Consider the following 24,732-nt stretch of genomic DNA (forward strand, 5'->3'; position numbering starts at 1 on the left):
ATATATATATATATATATATATATATATATATATGTATATATATATATATATATATATATATATATATAATACACACCCATTCTGTTCATCCACAAATTAACAGCAGGTCATATAAAAATCACAACGCTGTTTTTGAGTAAGGATGCACAAAGACATCACAAATCACTTGGCCAGGTGAACAATAGTGTTTAACACTAATTAGCAAAACAATCCAAATGAAGCACATACGTTTACATTTCTCTTTTGTGTTTTTTTTTTTTTATCTGAATCAAACACTGATATTTTTGATAACACAAATTCCTACACTTGTTGTATAAAGCAATAAACAATAAAAGCTATCATTATCCATGTATTTAGTTTTTGTCTGCCTTAATTGGTTTTAATTGCTCTGTCCTTTAGTAGCCACAACCGCAGTTAAATCTCATTGGTGCACATAGCTGCATTTCAAACATTAATTAGATGTTTGAATGATGCCACACCTCTTATCATGGACTGATAAATTACAATCAGATACTGTTTGGAAACATTTAAACATTTATTAGCACTTGTTCATTCTGTTAGTCAGTTTCTGTTTATTTTCTGTATATTAGACTCGTGAAACACGTTGTTGAGTGCCCACATCCTGTCGGTGATCTCTCAGCGCCTCAGAGGCATATCAATCTGAGCACCTGACGTCTCTTCTGAAACACCACCCCCGACCGGCTCTCCCCGCTCCAGCAAAGCTCAGATTAGGAGAGAGCAGATTGACATAAAGCCCCTTTAACAGCGGCCTACACCCACCATTCAGCTTTATGCCAGCAGCAGCACGGAGCTTTTGGCTGCTTGTTTGTTTATCTGTTCTGCGCTGCATGTGGAGTCTCTATCCTCTCATGTATTAGCACCGCTGTTGAGATATGTCAGACTAACTGAAGAGGTCACGTCAAGAACTTCATTTTGCAGAGATGATGTTGTTAAAAATATTGCCATTTACTGACTGTTCCTGGGATTTGCACTATTTGGAATCAGAGAACTGAGCGACACATAAGCAGAGAATGTTTTGGAAAGTTCCTCTTTGCTTTGAGAAAGCATTTGATAAAGGGCGAGTTTCTCTCTAGTATGGCTGCAATGTTTTGAGAACTGTTTGCCCAACACAGTATGTTGAGTCATGTGATGACAGAACTGCAGTGCCATACCACCTCAAGAACACTCATAATATCATTGGCACTCCATGTCCACTCACTCACTTGCAAAAAAAAAAAAAAAAAAAAATGCATGTTCACGCCTTCTATTGCTGTACAAACATGGACAAATGGATCTGACAAGAGTGTTATGGAGGAGACTGTGGTATGACATCAACGGCTATGACTGTAACACCCTTCATTAAGATGACATTCAGAGTATAATTAACTGCCCAACAGTCCAGTTGCTTCAAGTGGCGTCTCTCCATCGGCCTTGTGTACTTTCTTCCTATGTCTACAAAAATATATACGAGTATGTTTTAGTTAATTATGTGAAAAGAATAACTGGCTAAATTCAATAAATGAAGACAAATGTCTGTGCAGTTAAAATCAAGAACTTTAAATGCCTTTCAAGCAAGCACAATTTTTTATTCCACTCATCAGTATTAGTTTAGTCAGAGTTTGTTTGTTGAACTTAAAAAGTGATATACCTTTAATGGCTTGTGGGAACTTGGAAATCTTATCTAAATGTTTACTTGATCAACGTCCTAATCATATTTAGCTTTAGTTGCCAAATAATACATTATAGCTGCCAAATAATATTGTTTATGACTAGTCGTAGAAAAAGAAAAACAAGCAAGAGAAAATATCTAGACATTACTCCGTGTGCACCTGTGTGATCAAAGCAAATTCTTATATATGGCACACTGTACCCGTTTGAGACACTCCCTGCTTTGTGCGTGACTGTAAGAACATTTCATGCCAACGCCAGTAGTCGTAATTTGCAAGCAGATTGAGCACTCCAACAGTAAACACTGACTCAAGGCCAAGGAATCTTAAGAGCTTTGAAGTAATTGCAGGTTCCTTCTGAAACTCTTTCTCCACCATCGTTCGGCCATCAGAAACCAGAGCTGTGCCACAGCAGACATCTGTAAGAAGGGAAATGAACTGACAAACACCTCTCTTTCTATGAATCTCTGGTTTCAGATTCATTAGCCTTGTCTGTGTTTTTTGTAAAATTCAGTACTCTCTACTGTTGTACAAGCCAGTGTGTGTAAATACTTTATCTATCTTATCTAACATTATAAAATATATAAATATACAAAATAGATATAGTATATTGGCATGTGAGTAAATAATGTCAGTGAGGAAGGACCAGAATGTCATAGTAATTAGGAGAGCACAAGTAACTGCGAAGAAACATACAAAAACAACCACAAACCTTTTCACGATTTTTGCAGGGGCATGTATGACTTTTATTTTCTTAAAAAAAAAAATTTAAATCTTGCGCACTCACTTTAATGTATACAATCTTTGGCATAATTTGCGTCAATAATGACTTGCTTTTTCTTTTCCTTGACATTCATAATGTTCACCTGTGCCTTTTTATAGCTATAAAGCTTGCAAAATCTCTGCAAAAACTCAGCAGAAGTCTGTGAACCTTGGAGAATGCCACAGCTTCATGTTTAGCTGAAATACCCCTGACATTAGATTCACTTTTATTCAGAGTGTAACGAGTAAAAAAAAAAGAAGTAGAAAAAAAACAGGGAAAAAAGAAAGATAATTGCTGGTTTGAAGATCTTTAATGCAACAGGCGATGAAGAACTGAAAAGAGCAGCTAAGCCCATCACTCTGACAAACAATCAGGCTGCTGTTTAAGAGGCCAAATTACAGGTTGTGCTGGGCCTGAGGATCAAAATAAAATGTCAGAGGAGAAGTTCACAAACAAGAGTCAAATTGGTTGGAAAGACAATGGATCTGAGCAGTCTGTTGGCATGGGAGCCAGGTAAATAAGTAAGGATTTTGGTCCAAGTCTCTCTATGGAGGTATTGAGTTTACTTAGTTTAGTTCAGTCTTCTGTGGCGCTTATAATACAATAGATATAACCAACACTTTGCACACAAATACTCAAAATACATGAAATACAAACAAAAATATGAAAAATTTTATGTTATTTCTAACTTGTATTCCTTTTTTCCTTGGAACACAAACATAAAATCTTTTATCTTTTCAAAAGGCTTTTATGGGGTATTTAGTGTTTTTTTTTATTAAGATTCACAGTCTACTTCATACTATTGTTATATCTGACTACTTATAAGACTACATTTTTTATACATCATCTGAAAGCTGAATCAACTTTATATAAAAGAGCAGTCAGGACCTTTTGTTAATATGTAATATTAATAGTTAATCTTAATAAAGTATTTGTATCTAGAAATGTTTTGTCTTGGCAGTCCAGCCTTGGGTGGTGTGCCAAAAACTTTACCCCGTAATACAGGAAAGGAACAGCATTTTTGCTGACTTCACATTTACACGTCCGGTGTGTGTCACAAAGTGGGCGTTTGTGGTTGCAAAATCATAGAAATGTGTAGACATGTTGGCTGCCAGCCATCACAGTAAAGAATGAGTTAAGTGCCAGGTGATCATACTTTTAAAATTAAGGATACTTTTGTGTTATTACAGGGATTTAGCTGCATTATCCACACCTTTCTATATGCTAATAATGTTTTAATAGTCTGTGATTATTGTAATAACACTCAGTCACCTTTATACATATTGACTATTTCTATCTGCAGTATATTGATTACTACAGTATTTAAGCCATGTCATATATAAGCCTATAAGCCTACCTATTACTAAGTATCAAAGCTTTTTTGTCTTAATCCAGGATATTTGTTGATGTTGCCTCATTTGATTTGTCATGTGTATTGTCTTATAATTCCATGACAGTAATCACAGTTAATTAAACATTTTGGACATAATAACCGAAGTCGGACAACTGAACCCAGTGTACACCCATTAGACACTTGCTCTGTAAAAGGTTTATGCTTTAATCTCATGCTTAATGCTTGCTTGTTCAGGCAATTTTAGTATCACCATGATAAGATACAACAAAGTACCCATAATTTTACTTATTAAACCTGACAAACCATATTGTTTTACATCCAGTGTAAAATGCTAGTCTGCCACTTTATGTGTAGTACACTGCAGATTTTGAACAATGCTTTTGTGCTCAACAGGGCTGCATTTATTTGATCAAAAATACAGGAACTGTAAAATATTATTGTAATTTAAAAAAACGTTCTGTCTCAATTGATTTTTAAAATGTAGTTTGTTCCTGTGGTGGCAAATCAGATTTTTTTAATCTGCTGAGCTGAAACTTTACCTCAGTCTTCTAAGTCACATTTTTCTAATATGATGATTTGATAATAGCTGCTAATAATAAAAAAATATTATAAGTGTCAAAAACAGTGCTTGCTTAACTGCATTGATTAGAAATATTTGAATTAGGAACATATACTTTTGATCAAATTAATGTGTCTTTGCTGAATAAAAGTAGTAACATATTTATTTATTCATAAAAACTTTACTTACCCCAAACAATGTTAATGTTACTGTTTTGAATGACAGATGTTTCTTTAGAATGAAGTATGAGTGATTATAATCGAATTAGAATTGTTTCTTAAGGATCATGTGACACTGAAGACTGGAGTAATGACTGCTGAAAGTTTAGCTTTGCCATCACAGAAATAAGTTGCATTAGAAAATGTAAAATATAAAAAAAAGATTATGCAGATTTTATAAATGTCTTTTTAATTAATAAATGCATAATTACTTCAAACCTTTTACTAGCATGTGCTTTTGATGCAAGTGTTCTTGGTGGTTATATCATATGATTACTAGGTAATTTGATAATCTGTGCATGGTATTATGGTTTGTCCATCATGAGATGCGTGCAAATCTTAATACTTAGGGTTAAACCTAAGTATCGACAACAGGAAAGCTTACACTTAGCAGGCATTACTAAACCACTATTTTGCATGCGATTGTCATTAAAAGGGTATTATGGTAAGACGGTATCATATGTATCTTTTGGATAAACATCTGGCTGCCGTGCTGCTTTGAATAGGCAGTGAGTGAGAGAGTGATTAAAAACTGCATGAAACATCAAATAGAGACATGCCCGCATTCTGTCTCCATGTGGCGCTGAACTTGAAATTCACAGACTTCAGCCCACCACAAATACAAGCAGACACAGCTGAATCTCTGGTCTTAGCGTGTAAACTCGCTATTATTACTGTAAAGGGCTGCATCAGCTAATGAAGGCCCATCTATTGTGTTATAGCCCCTAGGGAAGAATGGTGCTCCCAAACTCTCCAAATGGTGGGTGGCATCCTGTTTGAAGTAGTGTAGCTTTTGGAACAGTCTGGAGGGTGGATGTCGGGCACCTGCTGCTGTCTGTGGGAGGGATTTATAGAGAAGTATCGTCTTTGCTGATCACAGAGCTTGTAAACATGCACACCTGATGCAGTGTTGTTGTCTGGCATAATATCCCCACAAATCTTACTTGTGATAAATCATAGCGTGGTAGGACATGTGGCCTAAATGTAGTTTGTTAATAAAAGATTAAAAAAAAGATCATTTGTAACAACAAAGCATAGCTCTACGAACATGAGAATCAACAACTTTCATTCCTTTTGATAAGTAAGTTGAATGTAAGAATGTTTTCAATCAGTTCCTTTCATAGTGCTTATGTTATGCATGATTTTTAAACTAATTTATTTTGATGTTTGATTCACATAACTAACCCCATATCTGTGACTTTTCTAAAATAGTAAACTTGCTTGGTAGGTCACCTGGTAGAGCATTGAAATGTGGAGCACAGATGTACAAGTCACGATAAAAGAGCTCAAAGGCCATGTACACACTGCATATAAATTAGATTTGATGAAACTGAATGCACTTTTAGCACCACTCCCAGGATGTTTCACTTTGAAAGTGTCACAAAAATGAATAATGGTTTTAATGTTTCTGTCAGGATTACCAATGGAAATTCTAGGCCTATACTCCACATTTTGTATTTTTTATGTTAATTATAAGGTTTAAATTAGTAACATTTGCTGAATGAAGGTGGCAGTACAGCAGAGTAAATATATAAAGGTGCAGAGGATGTTTAATCCTCTGGTATTATGGAATAAATTCTGTGCAATAGATCTGTAGCTAGTCTGCCAGATTTTTAACAGCCGCACGGAAGTAATGCAAACCAATTTTAAAACGTTGCCTCAGTCTCTAAAGTTTGCCTAGGTCTTGCTGTTTGTTGAACCCTCTGCTGCAGCCAAAAGCAAATTTACTGACAGAACAGAGGGAATCTTGACCTTCACAATTGTTATTGCCACAAGCAATTACAGCAAATGCTTATTTTTTGTACCATTTGTCTTCCTCTCCCCCTTCCCTCCTTGTGTTTGAGCTAACAGTTGTTTCATTTGCGCAATGTGTTAACTAATTAGATTAATTAATCAAGGTTAATTAATCCGAGAAGCAACGACTGACTGAACAGAGGGCACAGCAGAGGGGTAGGCTCACACAGCACTCTCTGCATGAACCCGACATGCGCACACACATTCAAGACGAGAGAAAGACAGACTGTCTTAGCGGTAAAAACAACAGATCTCTGAGGAGGAAAGGGGATCTTTTTTTCGAAGCTGAGACTGCTTTGAATAAACCACAGGAAATCTGTGACAAGGAAACAGCAGAGCTGTAGAGGTGCCATGTAAGCTGTTAGCAATAAGATACTGGAAAGAGAGACCTGTGCACCATAGCCGTGTGGGAGATGGAAACACGACAGTAATTTACTGTAAGCACAGGGTTGGGAGGAAGACATCCCTATAGCTGCATTAAATGTCCAAGATCAAGGTCAGTTGCCTCTCGTCTTAGCATAAAATAATTCTTCTGTGATTATGCTGCTTATTTTTTTAATTTAGAGGCAATCACTTTGCACTCTTAGGCATGTGGTTAAACCAGTGTCGTCATTTGAAACAGGGAAAATCGTGAAACAGGAAGTTACTCAGGAATTAAACAGTTGTGTTGCATCATGTTACACTTTCAATGACAGATAACACTCCCTCAGATTCTGATCTTATCTTTTCTGGTTCTGAAGAAAATTACAAATTAGGGATGTAGTTTAGGGTAAAACCAGGTTAAAGGTCAACCTTAAGTCATTTAAAACATGTGAGACTTTCCTTCTTGGGTGGTAAAGGAAAGGAAAATGTGAAATCTGAATTATTTATTAGATGGAGAAAATGCACCCACACATCTTTTATGTATTACTAAATATTAAAATAATATATTAAATAAGTTTATTTATTATTTTCTAATTACTTGAAGTAGGTACACACACATACACACACAGACACACACACATATACATATATATATATATGTGTGTGTGTGTGTGTGTGTGTGTGTGTGTGTGTGTTTTATGATTGACTGGCGTTGTCACATGATTTGTTGTTATTATTCAATTATCTAACTAAAATGTATTTATTTCCAGTACTAATTATTTCAAATTCTATTAATCAATCACATTTTGCATCAATGAGACTTAATAAGCAATTCAAAACTACATATTTTACATACTCTTTCAAAATCAGATCTTGACCAAACAGTGCCTTTCATGATTTTTACTGTTACAATAATAGTTACAATATCAGTAGTTACATTCCTTTTCAGTATGATTGTATGAAAAAAGATAAGCAGGAAACACATACTCGTATGGTTACTAGATTATTGCTGTTTAGAATGACAGTTTTATATAGGAACAATAATTATTATTTTATTTTGACAAGGGAGGAATTCTAAATGGAAAGTATTAAAGAAGGGTGGACAGAGCCTAACCCTGAAAAATATTACAGTTGACCTAATTGATTATAAAGAACCTTTGAGCCGCCCCAATGAAATCCTTATTGAATATATATTGTTTCCCTTTTTTTCCTGTCGGTATGGCTCAGGCAATTGGACACAACCCCAAATGTTAATTCATGTTCTTAATGCAACATAATTTCCTAGTTGTATATTTTTACAAGTTTTTTTAAATACTAAATAAATAGCCAGTAACATCATTAGAAAATCAAATTGTAAATTAGGTCTAACATTTTTAAAGATAATCTGCTTCTCATTTTTCTAAGTCATACCATGGTATATGACCTTGTTTTTATAGGTTATGCATATATTTTAAGAACGGTTTGCATTAATTGCACAAAACTGATATAACAAAATTACATCTGATCCCACTTTTAAGGCCATGGGAGATGTGAATGTCAGTGAGTTCTTGTTTTAAAGAGGACTCTTGGACAAATTGACAAATTGTTTGTCTTCATTATGTTGATTTTAACATTATTATGTCTATATCTGTCACAATAGTATTACTAAAAATAGACAGTTAATTCAGACAGAATTATTGCTCTGTGATACATTTCTGTGTCATGCTCTTACTCTGATTTAATTCCTTTTGTTTCATTCTGATAATTACAACATGAATGTACTTTTTATTGTTGTTGTTGTTGTTGTTGTTGTTGTTAATTCAACTGAATTTATTGTTGGACAGCTTGCATTTTCATGTGAATTATTGGAATGTGTTTTGTTCATTTGTGTTGTGTTTAGTTGGATTATTTTTAATGCAAAGTTGATGCATCCGTTTGTCATTTGTATGTGTGTAGTTGTTCCAGTTAAAATATCATGGGACCCCTCTCAAATAGAGTTTTTTTTAATAATGCCATGGTGGCCAAGTCATGCTCTGAGGTGCTTGAATGAATATGACCAAATTTTATGTCATGTGCCACTGCCATCTCTTCACTGATGATATAGCAATTACTCACATTGACTCGGTGCATCATGAGTACCCTGCTGTGTTGACACTTCTCAGACAGGATCAAACAAGCACAAAAAAATGAGGACATCACCACGCTGCTATCACAACTGCACGCCCCAAGTGCAAAGCTTGTGACTTTCTTCTGGCAACATATGATACGCATTGATGACAAATCATCTTTATGGATGCATCATACTGTGTAATGAATGCAGACTACTGTTTTGCCTCTCCAGAGATAGGCGGCACCATCAGGGGCGAGATGGCTAGTGAAGTGGGAACTTAATACCTTCTTATGTTTTTAGGTTTTAATGCACCTTTAATGCCTTGTTAGCTTTGGAGTCGTTGTGTAAACACTCATTCAACCATTCAAATGATTTTAATAATTGTAAAGGCATATTGAGCTAAAATTTCACTCATAGATGTGCTAAAAGTTGCCTACTGGCAACTCCGTTTTAAATGGAAAAAGAGTAGAGCCTGGCTTAGGACTAAATCAAATCTAAATCAAATATTTAATTTAACTTTTAACATTTATCATGGTACCAAGTGTAGTTATTCAGATCTACTTACTGTTTTAATTAGATTTTGCTATATTTATAGATTTTACAGTATATTTTAAGTATAAATAAATTTCACCAAAATAGTGGTATGACAGTTTTATCTCTCTCTCTCTCTCTCTCTCTCTCTCTCTCTCTATATATATATATATATATATATATATATATATATATATATATATATATATATATATATATATATATATATATATATATATATTTATGTATGTATGTATATTTATGTATGTATGTATACACATCGAGGATTACAGTCATCGATGTGTTTCGAAAAAGTGGAGAAGCATGTGCCACTACATGTTTTCATGGTAGACTACAACTCATGGCTCAATATCAAGCAGCTGTTGATTGTCCTCTGTGAGTCACACATTGCTGCCATTTCCAGGCACTGCTCCCTTTTCAGACTGCTTGTGTGTTTTGGAGAGTGGGTGTACACTTTCCCTCTATATGTTTTCTGTTTTCTTCTGACTGCATGTAGCCACCTGAAGACATTTTATTCTCAGTTTAACTCACGGAAGCTGTTCTCTGTTCTTTGCTTTGTTCCATATCCAAAAGTCTCAGTAAACTATTTTTTTTTCTTATTTTCAACTGCAATACAATTTGTTTTCCAGCAATACCTGAACAGATTTGAAGTAACAGAGAAAGATGTGGGATGACAAAAAGTTTGCTTTAGATTATGAAATTCCAGTACTAGAAGAAGTAGAAACATTAACTGTCAGTCTTAGTTAGCCTGTTAGCCAGCCATGCTTTTCATAGTTTAGTGATAGAGGCAATGCTGTTTGATGAATATGCTTGAAAACTGTTACTAGGTATACTTAATACTTTTGGTTGGAAATGTGTGAGACTATAAATACTAGATAAAAAATAATTTTTTATATTATCATGTGATCAGATTGGTCATCTGATCAATGGTAGCAGCTATCTGGACACTTACCTCAACCACCACACCCATATACTTAAACAAGTATTTGGCTCAAGCACGCACACACCCCTGAGATATAGACACTATGGCCTAGCTGTGTTCTCCACCTTGCAGGGTGTGCCCAAATTGTTAATATGTTCCACAAATCTCCTCCTTTATCCACCAAAAAAAAAAAACTCCCATCCTAGTTATGTAGTTTATTAGTTGTTTTCATATAACATTAGGATTCACTTAACTGTTTTTTATTTATTGTATTTTTTGTTTTTGTCACAAACACAGATTAATGAAGTGAAACATTCTCATGAAATCTGTCCATGTTTTGATGTTATTATCTTGTCATATTGTTTGTCACATTTTCAGTACCTTTGTCATGTTTGTCAGGTTTATATGGGTTGAGACAGCTGCCTCTGCTACCTTGATGGTCTGTTGTCAAATTGATGCTTCAGGTAAAATATTCCCACCATGAAAATATTTTGGGCATCTCTTGGGCATGACACCTAGGCAATACCACCTATTAAGCACATGTTGAAGTTATGAATGTAGTCAGTTACAACAGTCAAAAGTAGTCACCAAAAATAATATATTAAAAAAAAAACATTGGGATATTTTAAGATTCTCTCAGTGGTAAATATGATCTCTAGGGAGAATTAATTAGCAACCACGTCAAGGTCAGCAATTCTCCTCAGTGTTTCAGGAGTTTAAAATATAGTCATGAATTGCCACTACATGAATTTGAGTTTATACAACAAAAATGTTAGCCAAAAAATGTTCTTTAGAAGGAATAAGAAGAGGTCTTTTAAAGTCTAAACTGTTAGCGTTCTTTGAAGAACCCAAAAAGTGTTTTGTTTTTTTTTTGGTTTGGTTTGTTGTTTTTTTCTGTTGCATTATTGCAAAAAAAAACATTTTGAAACCTTTATTTTTAACAGTGTGGGAAAGCACCTGTTCTTCAAGGTCAAGGTTGTAGCTGACCACTCAGGTCTCTGTGATTTCCCCATATGAGATGGCACTGAAAACATTGAGCCATTCAGTCCTGACTATTTCTATAGCAGGGCCAAACAAATTAACTTTAACTTTGGTTTTAGACAGCTTTTGGCTTGGAGACAGCTGTCACATCTCTACGATGTCACATCACACAGTATGGCAAGCACCCAAGGGGAGGTCATAAAACAAAACAGAGCGGGCACCCACGTGAGGGTCTTACCCGGGCCACCCTTGAGCCCTGTGCCCTACCCCCGACTCCTTGACACTGACTCACTGGTATAAACAGGAGTTATGGAGTGCACAATACTCCGTCTCTCACTGTCCTGGAGGAATGGTCACTCAAAACACTCATTAGTCATCACTGTTGTCTTCATTAGTTTTTTACCAAGAACCTTTAAGAGCATGTTTTAATGATGCACCTTGATTCTTATTTAAGTAGCATTTTGCCCAAAGCCCAGACTTCCACAGTAAAGATCCTCTTTATATATAAAATAATAACTGTTCATATAACCTACTAAAGATTCAATGTGGAAACAACATTTCTAAAAGACTATAGTTATAATTATAATTATAGTTATAGTTATAATTATAAGTCATTATTATTTATAAGATATTTAATGCTAAAATGTCTGTTTTACTTTACATATACATCTGACAGATCATTATAGTAAAATGTCTTCATAATTGTAAAAATTGTAAAAGTACATTTTCAGAAAAGAAATTAAAATGTAATAAATATTAGAAATGACGGTTTTGAAAAACTTGTGTCTGTTATAATTTAAATCTTAGGCTGCTTTTCGTTTTTTTTTTTTTACCTTTTTTGAACTTGTGGTGTAAACAGGAAGAAAGAACTGTTTACTTGGTTCTATTTTTAATTGTTTATGATCAAAATAAGGTATTATTGGGTATTATTATTAAAATAAAGAGCTACTTGTTCTAGTTGGTGATATCGAATCCTCATAACTGTTAAATTAATTTATTTAAGATGCATTCAAAGCTGTAAATATCCAACTAGGTTACTTTATGTATTTTTTAATAATAATTTATAATCACAATTCTGTTTACATAACTATAATAACAGTTCTTAACTGCTGTAAAAATCACTTTAATGCACATTTAAATTTTAATCTTATCATTGTGTTTTGTCCTATGCAAATACCAGTCACACAGAAAAATTATTCTCCATCTCCTCTTTCTTGTGCTAGCCATAACAATCACACAAATGCCCATCAGCAAGAATGAATTATGTCTCTGAGAACACATGGGTCATACCATAGTGCTGTACTGATGCAAGCTGATTAAATCAAGCAACACCTTGGGATGTAGATCCCCCCCCCAGCCCAGGTCCATGTCGTATGATAGTGGCTGATGAAGGCAAGAAGACACAGACGACAAGGGTAGCCATCAGCTTTGCACTTGACATTTTGTTCCTCCCGCGTTCAAACAGATTCACACGTTTGCCCTCAGAGCTTCATCAAATAGATGCTTTTCAACAGCAGCCCTATATTATTACTGACTGAATTATGAACCCTTTTTTCACTGAAAATTAGGTTTTCTAGCCCCAGAAGGTCCATACTGCTCGTAAAACATTTCAAAACCATTTTTCAAATCATCTTGAGTAGTGAACTCAAACTTTCTTGATGAATTTGTGAGTCATGGACCATCTTAAATGATGTGAAGCTTATTTGTTTAATCTTTCCATTATCAGCCCTTAAGGCTACATTCATTTTAAAGGTCTTTGAAATCTACTGAACCAATATTGATGAGAAAGCAAAACAAAACAAAGTTAAACATGTAAGATAATACAATGTAAAGACCTGGAAATACTTAGTGTAATCAAAGAATAAACTGCGTGACTTCATTTTCTGAAAAGGTTTGCTCTTGCTGATAAACACCCGAACCCATACTGTGCTCTGTGTCTACACCTTCCTTTGACTCATATTTATTTTATATAAAAATATATTTTATTTATATATTTTTGTTTTCTTTTAGTCCAGTTCTTCTGGTCAGATGCAAGTAAAAAAACAAACACACTGGAGAAGTAATTGATTGTGCAATTTTGTAATAATGTTAAAGAGGTTTATTAGATTATGTACTTCTACATTTTGTTTGCAAGTGTAGTGTGCTTTAAGAGATTACCCATCCACATGGGTTTATTATTGCCACTGAATTTTGATTCTCTCGTGTCTGGTATGGACAAACAAATAATTTGTTGCTGGAATCTTATTGCATTGTGTCTTGTTAGGACATGTTGTCTGTCTTTTAACGTGCTTAAAGGCAAACCATGTGCAAATTCATTAGTCAATGCCATTGCTGCATTGCATTAAACATAACCAATCCCATCATCAAGGTGGGGCTTTTCATATCTTTCTTAAAATCTAAGGAGATGTAAAATTGGAAGTTGCTTTGTGTAATACTGCTAACACATTATTGCGTGAGAATGTAGTTAATCCAAAGGTTGATGATAACAATTACTGTTACAAATATGAAATTGTTATATTTTGTATGGGGTGGGAGTGACATTAGTTGCCAAATGTCAGAGTCAGTCTACAGAGATGAGTTGACAGATTCAATAGAAAATCATGTAGTGTACAATAGTCACTCCATCCAGTAGTTATCAAACATGTTTGTAAAATATGAGTGAATTTGTTCCGCCATTTTACTGGTATGAGAACGTGCTTACGTAAGGTGTCTAGTCTGGGCCAATTCAGAAACATTGAAATTCTAACTTTTGTGGCTCTGGGCCAGTCATAACATTCTGGCGCAATGAGGATTTACTCTCTGCTGTGTAGCTTGGTCGTCTAATACAGTGTCTCTAGGCCAAAAGTGAATGTTTGACACAAAAATGAAAGCATCAATGAAAGCACTTGACCCCTGTATAGCCTCGATGTTTACAAACACAACACCAGAAGGTGCTGCCATTTAGAGGTCACTTCTGTTTAATGATGTCATGTCTTAGAATTTATCTGTAATTTAAAACTAGTGTGTTTGAATGGTGCTTGAATGGTCTGAAAAAAAGACATTGTTGCCTGTGTAAACAGTGCATTTTTAAGTTCACAGGTAAAGTCGTTCCTCTTTTTTACTGCAGTTTACTGGTATTACTGTTGTCAGGTGTGTGATAGGCAGGAGAGCACACAACGAGTATAAATGAAAATAAAGAGTTTTAATCTCCTCAGTGATGAAAATAAACGATACAACTACAGGCAGGTAGGCAGACAGGACAATATCACACTCAAATAAGGACAAGATCGGACAAACAGAACTGAAATCACAGGACTTGAATACACCGGGTAAATGACTAAATTAACTGTACACAGCTGAAGACAATTAATTAAATTAGGTCACACGGAACACATTGCACACGACAAAAACAATAAACAAAGTCCAGAGAACGTGACAACTGTGAAAGGGACTTATGGTGGACAATTTTTTCTATTTTTCTTACTATTCAAGTCGGTAATGCCCAGTATTTTTAAGACCCATCCAGTTTTTAAAAGTTGTATAGTGTATTACAGCACTAACACTTATATTACAACAATACTCAGGAAACAAACATATAAAACAAAAATATATTTAATGTGTGTATATTTTGACCTTATGAAATAAATCCATATTAAAATAGATCAGACACTAGTAGAACATTGCTAGTATCCTAGCTACACAAACTTGATTCCACGCAATGACGTGTCATTGCAGTGCAAGTTTTTGGGATTCGTAACATTTCTCTAAGACATCATTACCAACAACACAGCCGAAAAAACAGCCAAAAATTTAAGTCTTATAATGAGTTACTTAATTGTATTTTGTATTTTGCTCTAACGTATTAAAGAAATGTTTTTGACACTTATAATTGGACTAGCCAGAGCGATACATCTTTGTTAGAAATGAGAGAACCATTTTGCTATAAAATCAAATAGACTGTCAAACCATGGCTGAATATGTCCCATTGATATTTATCAAGGCCGAGCTTGCTGTTTCTCCCCAGACCTCAATGTGCCTCAATGAGTTATGCGTTAACTTATCCCGCACATGTCCCCTCAAACTGGTAATGTCACATATCCAACACACACAGCTCACTCTAATGGGAGCAGAGGTTACACGACAGGCAGCAATTATCACAAATGGATGAGTTCAAACCGACTGAAAGACATTTGATTAGAGCCCTCTTTTACCGCCACGGTGCTAATGACGTACATCAGGGCCTTGCTGTAGGAAAACTGGGCTCAGATAGAATAGGGAAAAAAAAAAGTATCATCTAGATCCCTGCGGAACCTTATGATGTGATAAGCTAACGACTGGCAGATATGGCCATAGCTGAAGCTAAAGCTAATGCAGTGTGAATTCTAGTTGTAGTCTTTTTCTGCCAAAATCGTACACACTACCTTCAGATAAGAAGTTGGCCTTCATTGTTTCCTAGTGCATTGATTTGCCTCATAGACTTTATCCTTATTGATGTATTCATGCTGTTGTCCTTCTAAACATATGATTACTTGACAGTTCATATCACTTATTATTACGTGGGTGGTCCTAATGCGAGTAGCAAAATGTGTTATTGCTATCTCCAGGACTTTTATCTGTTCTAAGCTTTGATGCATGTGCAATACTACACATAAATGTTGTTTCATTGTTTTGTTGTTTCTGTTGTCTGCCCACCAGTTAACCACTAAGCTAGAAGGATAGTCAATATAATTCCTGTTTTAGGATACAAAAACATATGAGACATTCGGTATTTACAGTTATTTTACCTATTATTTATCTTTAGGTGTCTGTTCATCAGCCAAGCAGACACAGTTGTTGCCCAATCCTGATAATCTCAAAATGGCAAATGCAAACCAATTAATAGGTTTAGCATTAGCATGCACACTGTAGAATCCTGCCAACTGCACATTTAATTGTCTATGTGGTCTATAATATTAAAAAATACATTTTTAAATATATATTTTCCATTGTTCTTGTTTTAGGACACAGCACTGGATCCAGGAGAAGATGTGGCACTTCTGTCTGTTAGTTTTGAAGATGCTGAAGCCACACAAGTCTTTCCAAAACTTTACCTGTCTCCCAGCATTGAGCAGTGAGTGACTTCTCCCTATTCCATTTCAAGTTTTTTTTTCTCTGGTTATAAAGAAATGTAAAGTTAAATAAATGCCAGTAAAAACATGAAATGTTGCTAATTCTTTCTAGTCATTTGCCATTGCCATTTCAGGGGTGGTATTCTCATTCCAGTATTCTATTTCTCCAAAAAGTTTTTTTTTGGATTTTCAATGTGAAATTCTTGTATCTGCTATTAGTAATTGAATGAAAATAATATCGTGAAAATTGCATTTCGTGTCTTTGTACTGTTATTTAAGAGATTGAAGCACATGACTTATGACACACCTTATCCAACTGCCAACTTGAGTAAATGAAGTAAAGACAGCACTTCCTCTTCTGCTGTTTACTTCCTGAAATCCTAGAGGAATTGAGAATTTGTGAAAAAAAAAGTTCTATTTACGCAAGGACGAGAACCGTTATTGAAGGGTTTAGTAATTGATGTGACTCTGTTAGTGTACAAAACTAAATTCTTCCTAACTGATCAGTGTTTGTGTATTACAACCTAGAATTAATTTGTGCACCATGGAACACGTTCAAAAAGCGTGTTACTCATCCACTCACTCCTGCTTTATTCGTTTTTCGTGTGGCCTTGCTAAAGCTTTTTAGATATTTACACATGATCAACATATTGTCAATACAAGACCAAGAATTATTTCTTCCATTCTCTGTCACTGCATGCAGAGAGCACAGTAGTGAACAATAACTTTTTTTAAACAGCTTTTTTTTTTCTTCTTTTTTTTCCCATTTTGCCCTTTGAGCTCATAATACTTCTGTAATGACAAGTTTATGAATTCTAACCCCAAATCAGTGTTTTTATTGGGATTTTACTTTTGGAACTGTTACTGTGCTCTGTCAGATCTTCATGAACTGAGGCTTCACCGATGAATCCTGACTGATAATTAAGCTACTATATTTTATTATAACAATATTTAGTAAGTATAAAATATAAATCTACTTTGTCAACCATGAAATTTTCAAAAATAGCTGCAGTTGGCCCAACATTTCACTTTGCCCTCTGCAGTGTACACAAGGTCACTTCTCAGAAGCAATGTAGGAAACTTCGGTGGGACTTCACAACAGATAGATCTCAATGGGCAAGGTCTACTAATGCCAGCCTCTGGGTGCCTGATGATTCTTTTTTTTTTATGTCTTTCACTCTCTGTGCTGTCCTCCATCCACTCACATCAGTGTACAGGGAAGGGAGGAGGAGGAGGAACAAGCCCGTTTGTTTGCTCTGCAGCCATGTCAGCTTCTATCTGTCAGGGCCACTTTCTCTCCACCCCGTTATATTATGGGAGTTTGGATAATACAAGACCACACAGAGTTGACCTTGCCTCTATGCATGCACGGATGCACGGTATCAGCTCAGACTAGGGTGACTTAGAAGGGACAGGAGGGTGGAGAGTATATGTGTGTCTGTGGGTGTGTTTTTTTGTTTGTTTGTTTGTTTTTTGTTTTGTTTTTTTTTTTGCAAAGGTAAAGCCAGGGGGATAAAGCAATGCTGCAAATGTAGAAACAGGGCTCCTGAGGACATATATGAAAAATAATGAATGCTAAAACAGTGGCACAGTGTTTTTGAAACCCACTTTTGTGTCTGTGATTTTAACTTTTTACACAGATACTAATACTCACATTGTGAACACATTATTTTTCATGAGTGGGTACATGTTTATACCTGATTTGAGTGGAATTTCTTTTGGGCATTTTTCAAACCAAGTTACATTTTAGCCTGATGACTTGAAACTTTCTAAACCTACTTTTTCTCTCAAAAGCAAAAAGGAAAGACAGAATGTTCAGGCTTACTTTTGTTCAAATTATGCACTATATTTCCAGTTGATAAATTGATTCAAATATTTAATTACTTTTCATGCAACTCTATCCAAATATGTTTTCCAGAAAGTTTGACATCATATACTGTATGCAGATCTTTCGACCCAATTTCACTAGAAATATCCACTACTAACCCCCAAGCCTTTGTGTGGTTTTAAGCAGGTCATGTGAAAATTCTTAAATGTGAGAATTTGAATTAGACACCAAAATAGTTAAAAATTTCTATGAAACTGTGTTGAATATGCATTGTTTTATTAAAATGTTAAGATTAAGATTTTTTTAGGAAATAACCACCATATTTGAAGTATCATCACAAACACCTGTCATATGTCTTCAAAATAACATCAGTGTAACACTGTAATAAACAAGTCATATGGGTAACTTTGCTTAGTGGTCCTATTTTGGATCATGATTGACTGGGCCAGTACATTTCTCCTTTGTGTTCCACAGATCAAGTCATTTACAGGTGTGGAACAACATGCGAGTGAGTAAATGATAATGACAGAATTTTCATTTTGGATGAACAATTTCTTTAAACAAACCCAGCACATGTGAGGAATCCCCTGCTTCAGCTCTCATCCAGGCTGGCACAGAATGCATCCCCTCCAGCCAGCCAGTCATGCGGCCGTCCCTGCGGCCCCATCACAGAACCAGAGAGAGAGTGAGTGGGACTTGAAAGAGAAGTGCAAGAAAGAGGTCGCTCTCAGCCTGCCTGAGCTGAGTGAAATAAAACCCTCCCAGGAATCCTTCTCTCTATCTCTGTCTCCATCTCTCTTTCTCTGAATCCACACATCCAGGTTTATCCAGCGTATCGCTCTTGCAGTGATGGCCACTCTCTACTCCCACACAGCAGGCTGTGTTATTATGACTGTGAAGTGCTCACTGAGTTTGACAGTGGACTTCACATCTCCTTCAACATGTGATGGTGCGAGATCGACTCCTACACATTCTATAGTTTGACAGCACTGTGAACAACCCCCCCTCTCTCTCTCTTGTGTTTTTGATTGCATTTCTGTCTGATTTTGGAAGACTGCTATGGTTTTGCTTTATATTATTGTGCTGACTGTTTGCAAGTTTTTTAGTTTCTCTCTGGTTGTTGTTTATTTTTTTCTGCTTTTTGTTATAGAGTGCATACAGTGTAGGTTTATTCTATTCAAGCCAAATAACATCCTGAAAAGCACAAACAGAACCATTAATTTTCAGCTGTCCATTGATCTTTCTGAAATCATTAATACTTACAATAATCGTTTAATAACAGTTAATTATTTGTCAGTTATTACTGTCACTGTTGGAAACAATTTGGGCACTTATTTTTTGTGGAAATCAGGATAGCTTTTAGAATTATTTGAATATTACAGAATTTATTTTTTACAGGATAAATTACTTTATAGATATAATGTAAATTTTGGCCAGTCGAATGTGACCTTGATAATAAAAAGTTCTCTGAGCACCATGGTCATGCTAAAAATGCCATTACAGGAATAAATAGCTTTTTAAATTATATTAAAATGAATGCTTAATTGTGATGCACCGTGTATAAATATTATGTATAAAGACACACACACATACAGAATATGTTTTGAAAATATTTATTTTTACACGCATATATATATATATTATATATATATATATATATATATATATATATATATATATATATATATATATTGTATTTAATACATTTTTAAATGTATTAATGTGTGTGTGTATTTATATTTACATAACAGTACACACACACATATTATGTGCACTAATTAAAATATAAAACTGTTTTTTTTTATAGTTTTGACATAATGCTTTTATAGTAAAATTTTAAAAACAACAAGTGTTTTAATATTGTGAAATACTTTTTTGTAAATTAAATCAGGGTTGGGCAGATTCAGTCCATCGCCGCCTTTAACCACCTTTTTCTTGATCCATGATTATATTCGAGATGTATTAGATATAATAAAATTCTCATAATATTTATTTTTGTCTTTTGGCTTCTGTGAAGCCCTATAATATCTGCTCAAGCAAGTCAGAACAGAATATTCTTAGACAACTTCAGTTCAAGGTTGTAATTCCATAATCTTCCCTAAAAATATCTCCTGCTGAGATTTTTCTTGGTTGCTTCAAATAGCTATTAAACAAATATCCCCATAAGCCTATCCTGTTCCAACAGACAAATTCTCATCGACTCTGGAGTGCTTATGACTGCTGGCGTTATGCCTGCACACAACATGAAGATGCTGGGACAAAGCATAACATTAGTGTTGTTTGCTAAGGTATAGTCATACAGTACACAGGGTCAGAGATTTTTCGAAATCTCACAGCTTTAGCATTAAACATTGACTCACAACACAGAATATATAGGGAACAACTGGTAGGGGCATTTAGGTTTAACAACCTAGCAACCACACATAACACCTTAGCACCACACCAACAGTATTTGCACAGGCAAGCATCACACACATCAGAATCAAGCTGTATCTCCATGGAGACACTGCTCTATTGTCATTGTAGCACAGTGACAACATTTTGTTGTGACTGAGCCCGATGGAGAATTGACAGCTGAATAGTGTTTGAGTGGCGTTCCTCTTCATTTCCTGTTTCCGCAGTTAATAAATAACACGTCTGTGCATTAACATCTTTAAACAGTCCATGAATATACTTCAGGGGCTTGATGGACGTGAATGACATTTCCATGCTTGTATATTGCCAAAGACTGTTTCAGTAAAAGGTAATCTTACTGTCAGTCAAGGGCATTGTTGATCTAAACCCAACTGACAGAGGATTCTAGATGCTATTCTTCATATATTCAGACTAGTTGCAGAATATCTGAAATGTTTCTCTTTTTTTTTTTTTTTTTTTTTTTTTATATATTTTGTAATCTTCCTCCATATGCTATTAAGAGATCCCTCTTTTTTTGGCTGTTTATAAGAAAACAAAAATAAGCATCTAAAAATCAAAACTCCAACATAAGAGCCGTTAATGGAAGTTGTGTTTTTTTCACATGTCTACATCACATTTTTCATGAACCTATCACATCATCTCATCCTTCATTGATTTGGCAACTTTCACTGTTCTCTGAGAATCCTGTCTATTTGTGGGTTTTTCTCTCTTCCCTTCTGCTGTATAGCAGAACACTCATCTGTTCATGTGTAAAGCAGGGGGAGAATGTATGGTGCAGATTTTTAAGCACAGATTCAGTGAAGACCAGCAAAGTCCAATTCTGGGAAGAAAAAAAAAATTCCTTGAATGCATTGTCGTTATATGTAAATGTAGTTAGATATATATTTAAAAAAATGTTGTCCAACAAGATTTAATCCTAGACCATTCTATTAATCATTTACATTTTTTTAATTATAATTCTTTTTTTAAAATAATTTCTAATTAAACTTTATTTGAAGGTGTCCATGTTATGTTATAGCGTAATTATACATTTAAGTGGATGATTAATTAACTACATGTATGTACTTTATAGTTAGAATCAGGGTTTGTCTTGCACATAATTATGCATAATTTACTGTTATTATAGAAGTATGTGTAGTGTGTAACAAGGGCACATTAAAATAATGTGTTACCAAATTCTGTTTTAATATAATTTATTCATAAGCCTTTGATGTTAAATGCTTGGGAGGGTGAAAAATTTTCATAAAAAATTGTATGATAGTGTAATAGTCTTCAAATGGATACTTTAAAAAGGTTAAAATATAGGAGAGTTTTCATTTTTTTGCCATTTTGGGTCTCATTCCAGTTTTGTTAGTTTTATAAATGCTTTTATATTATTACAAAATGTGAAAAATAGTAGAGAATGAGTTGAGTAGATGATGTGTTGTATAATTACAGAACTGGGTTGTAAATGCTGTTCCAGGTTCTGCACACAAACGTACTTCAGAATTCCCAAATTAACATAGAGGAGTGTTTTAACAGTGATGACTGAAAATTAGGTGATCTGTGCTTTTACCTAATGTTTACGTCCATAAAGATTTTTAGTAAATCACTGATTTTGTTATAAAAAATACAAGAACTGTCTATAACATTATTAATTTTAAAGCATGTAGGGGTGAATTAAAATAATATTTAAATTCTTTTATTCCTTCCTCTTTGTCTCTCAGTGCACTTGGAGGTCCTTCAGCGTTACACATCCCAGCATTCCCCAGTGGTGGCTGCCTCATTGACTATGTACCTCAAGTGTGCCAATTACTCACAAATAAGGTAAAGAATCCTTACTTTTTGTTAGTGTGTTCCTTTATTTAATTAGTATTATCCAAAAATCAGTTAGGTTACACTATCAGTGAAATGTGGGTTTGTTTATAGTACACAATGATTTGTACAGATGATAAGGTTGATGCATTTGTTTGAATCGCATGCATGTGGTTTTATTTGTTTATGTACATTTCTGATCAGTTTAGAGAAGGACTTATGACAAGCGGAAATAAGATGGAGAAAATGTGACTGTCACTAGCCTGAGGAGTGACTGACATTCTTTTCCCCTGACATCTTTACTTTAGTTCAGCCCTACTCCTCATATTCACACAGACAGCATGAATAATCAACCCTTCCAATCTTCCACTTCATACCCCTCCAATGGCCACCAGCTCCTCAGGACACACTCACCTGAACTAGGGTCAAACATTAGTCTACTTTACAATGACAAAATTTATAACATAGAACTTTTCTTGCCTCAGTTTTATATTAAAAGAAATCATATTTGTATATAGATGATGAGCATTGCAGAGCACTCCAGTGCTTGAAGTGTAGTGTACTGACTCAGACAGAGAGGTTTTCGGAGTCATTAAACATCAACACACCAAACAAGAAAACCAATCTACTCACTATTTTGCTTTCACTGCCCAGTTGTGTTTAGAATCAGACATTTGCACACTATTCTTACTTACTATTCCTATGTTTGTTTGTTTTTTTGCAGAATCAAAATAATAAACAAAACGTGTAAGCATTAATAATCTGATTAGATTTTTGTTGAAGGTAATATGCCATCACAGCAGCACTTGTGACGACAGACCAAAATTGAAACCATTACCATATCGTATCATTTTCTGCTCTGCTGCAGCTCTCAGATCATATATGATGCCAGTTTCATGGCCCACATCATGTTTGTGAAAGTAGCACTATTATGACAGATCAGATCTGTGTCAGTAAAACTAGTTATGAATTATATTTTCTATTCTGAAACGAGCACACAATACGCTGAAAGCTGGACTCTGAACTTTTGCGATAAAGCATGTTCTGTGATCACTGATCTCACCTGTCAGCATCTCCCACGCTCCATGTGAGGGTGTAGAGTTCACTGATCCAAAGTTCCTGACACACCTCCTCTAAACAAACAAAGCTTAAAGAAACAAAAAGAACAAGTGTGTGACTTGCATTAAGCAGCATAATGTTTCTTTCAGATGTGGGTCTTCTCTAAAAACGCACTGAATCATGAAACAGGGATCAGCATTGATTCTTACATCACACATCACACATCATACACCCCAACAACAGAGCTGCTCTCCTCTTGATCTCCCTCACCTGTGAAAAACATATCACTCACTTTGTATCAGGCAACTATATCTAATCTGATCTAATAATCCTGTGCTGGAACTGTTCTGTTGTGTAATTTGTACAGGACTCGTGAAGTCTCTTCCTTTCATTTTATGTGTACTGTTTTGACAAACCACAAAAATAGTGCTAATAACAGTGTTATTTGAAAAGAGGTTTTTGAAAAAATAAAATCACAATTTGATTAATACATTAAGATCATAGTTTTAATGAATAACTTTTATTTATATAACAATACAGATTGTGTCAAGGGCACTGAACAGTATAAAATGATAGTAATGTATAATGACAAAGATTAAGCACTTTAAATTTTTTAATTTTTATTAAATGCAGAGACAGTCTGTCTAGTCAAATCGGCGATAATCGCTAGAAATTAAGAGTCCCCGACTAAGCAAGCCAGTGGCAACAGCGGCAAGGAACCAAAACCCCATCTGTGCCAGAATAGAGAAAAAAAAAACTTGGGAGAAACCAGGCTCAGTTGGGGGCAGTTCTCCTCTGACCAGACAACCAGCACTTAATTTCCAGTTCCTTTTTAAATGCGGCTAGATTGTGTAGAGGACTTATTGTGTGTGTGTGTGTGTGTGTGTGTGTGTGTGTGTGTGTGTGTGTGTGTGTGTGTGTGTGTTTGTGTTTGGTTCTCGTGATTTGTCCACAGGGCACATCTAGTTGTTCTGGTCTCCTATGAAGGTCATCTCTTTGTGGTGAATTAGCCTAAAAATCCTTTAATGGATTTGAATAATAGAAGCGTATTAGTGGGTTATGTATAAGCCAGGTTAAAGAGATGGGTCTTTAATCAAAATTTAAATTGATAGAGTGTGTCTGCTTTTCGAACAGTGTTAGGGAGATTGTTATAGAGTTTGGGTTCTAAATAACACAGCGGATATGGAGGTCGTTCAAATATTGAGGAGCTAAATCATTCAGGGCTAATTAGCAAGTAATTAACAAGATTTTAACAAGATCCAATGTTTGATAGGTAGCCAGTGCAG

At 35.0% G+C, this 24,732-nt stretch overlaps 1 protein-coding gene across 2 annotated transcripts in view; it reads left to right on the top strand.

Moving 5' to 3' along the window:
• Positions 1-24,732, top strand: part of babam2 (BRISC and BRCA1 A complex member 2) — a 64,067-nt gene that overhangs the window by 34,606 nt on the left and 4,729 nt on the right. For both annotated transcript variants that reach the window (XM_043232764.1, XM_043232763.1), the window contains exons 7-8: positions 16,243-16,352; positions 22,300-22,399. In XM_043232764.1, coding sequence (XP_043088699.1) covers positions 16,243-16,352; positions 22,300-22,399 — 210 coding nt within the window. The remainder of the gene's footprint in view (positions 1-16,242; positions 16,353-22,299; positions 22,400-24,732) is intronic.

The sequence above is a fragment of the Puntigrus tetrazona genome, unplaced genomic scaffold, assembly GCF_018831695.1.
Source record: "Puntigrus tetrazona isolate hp1 unplaced genomic scaffold, ASM1883169v1 S000000663, whole genome shotgun sequence".
NCBI classification, from domain to species: Eukaryota; Metazoa; Chordata; class Actinopteri; order Cypriniformes; family Cyprinidae; genus Puntigrus; species Puntigrus tetrazona.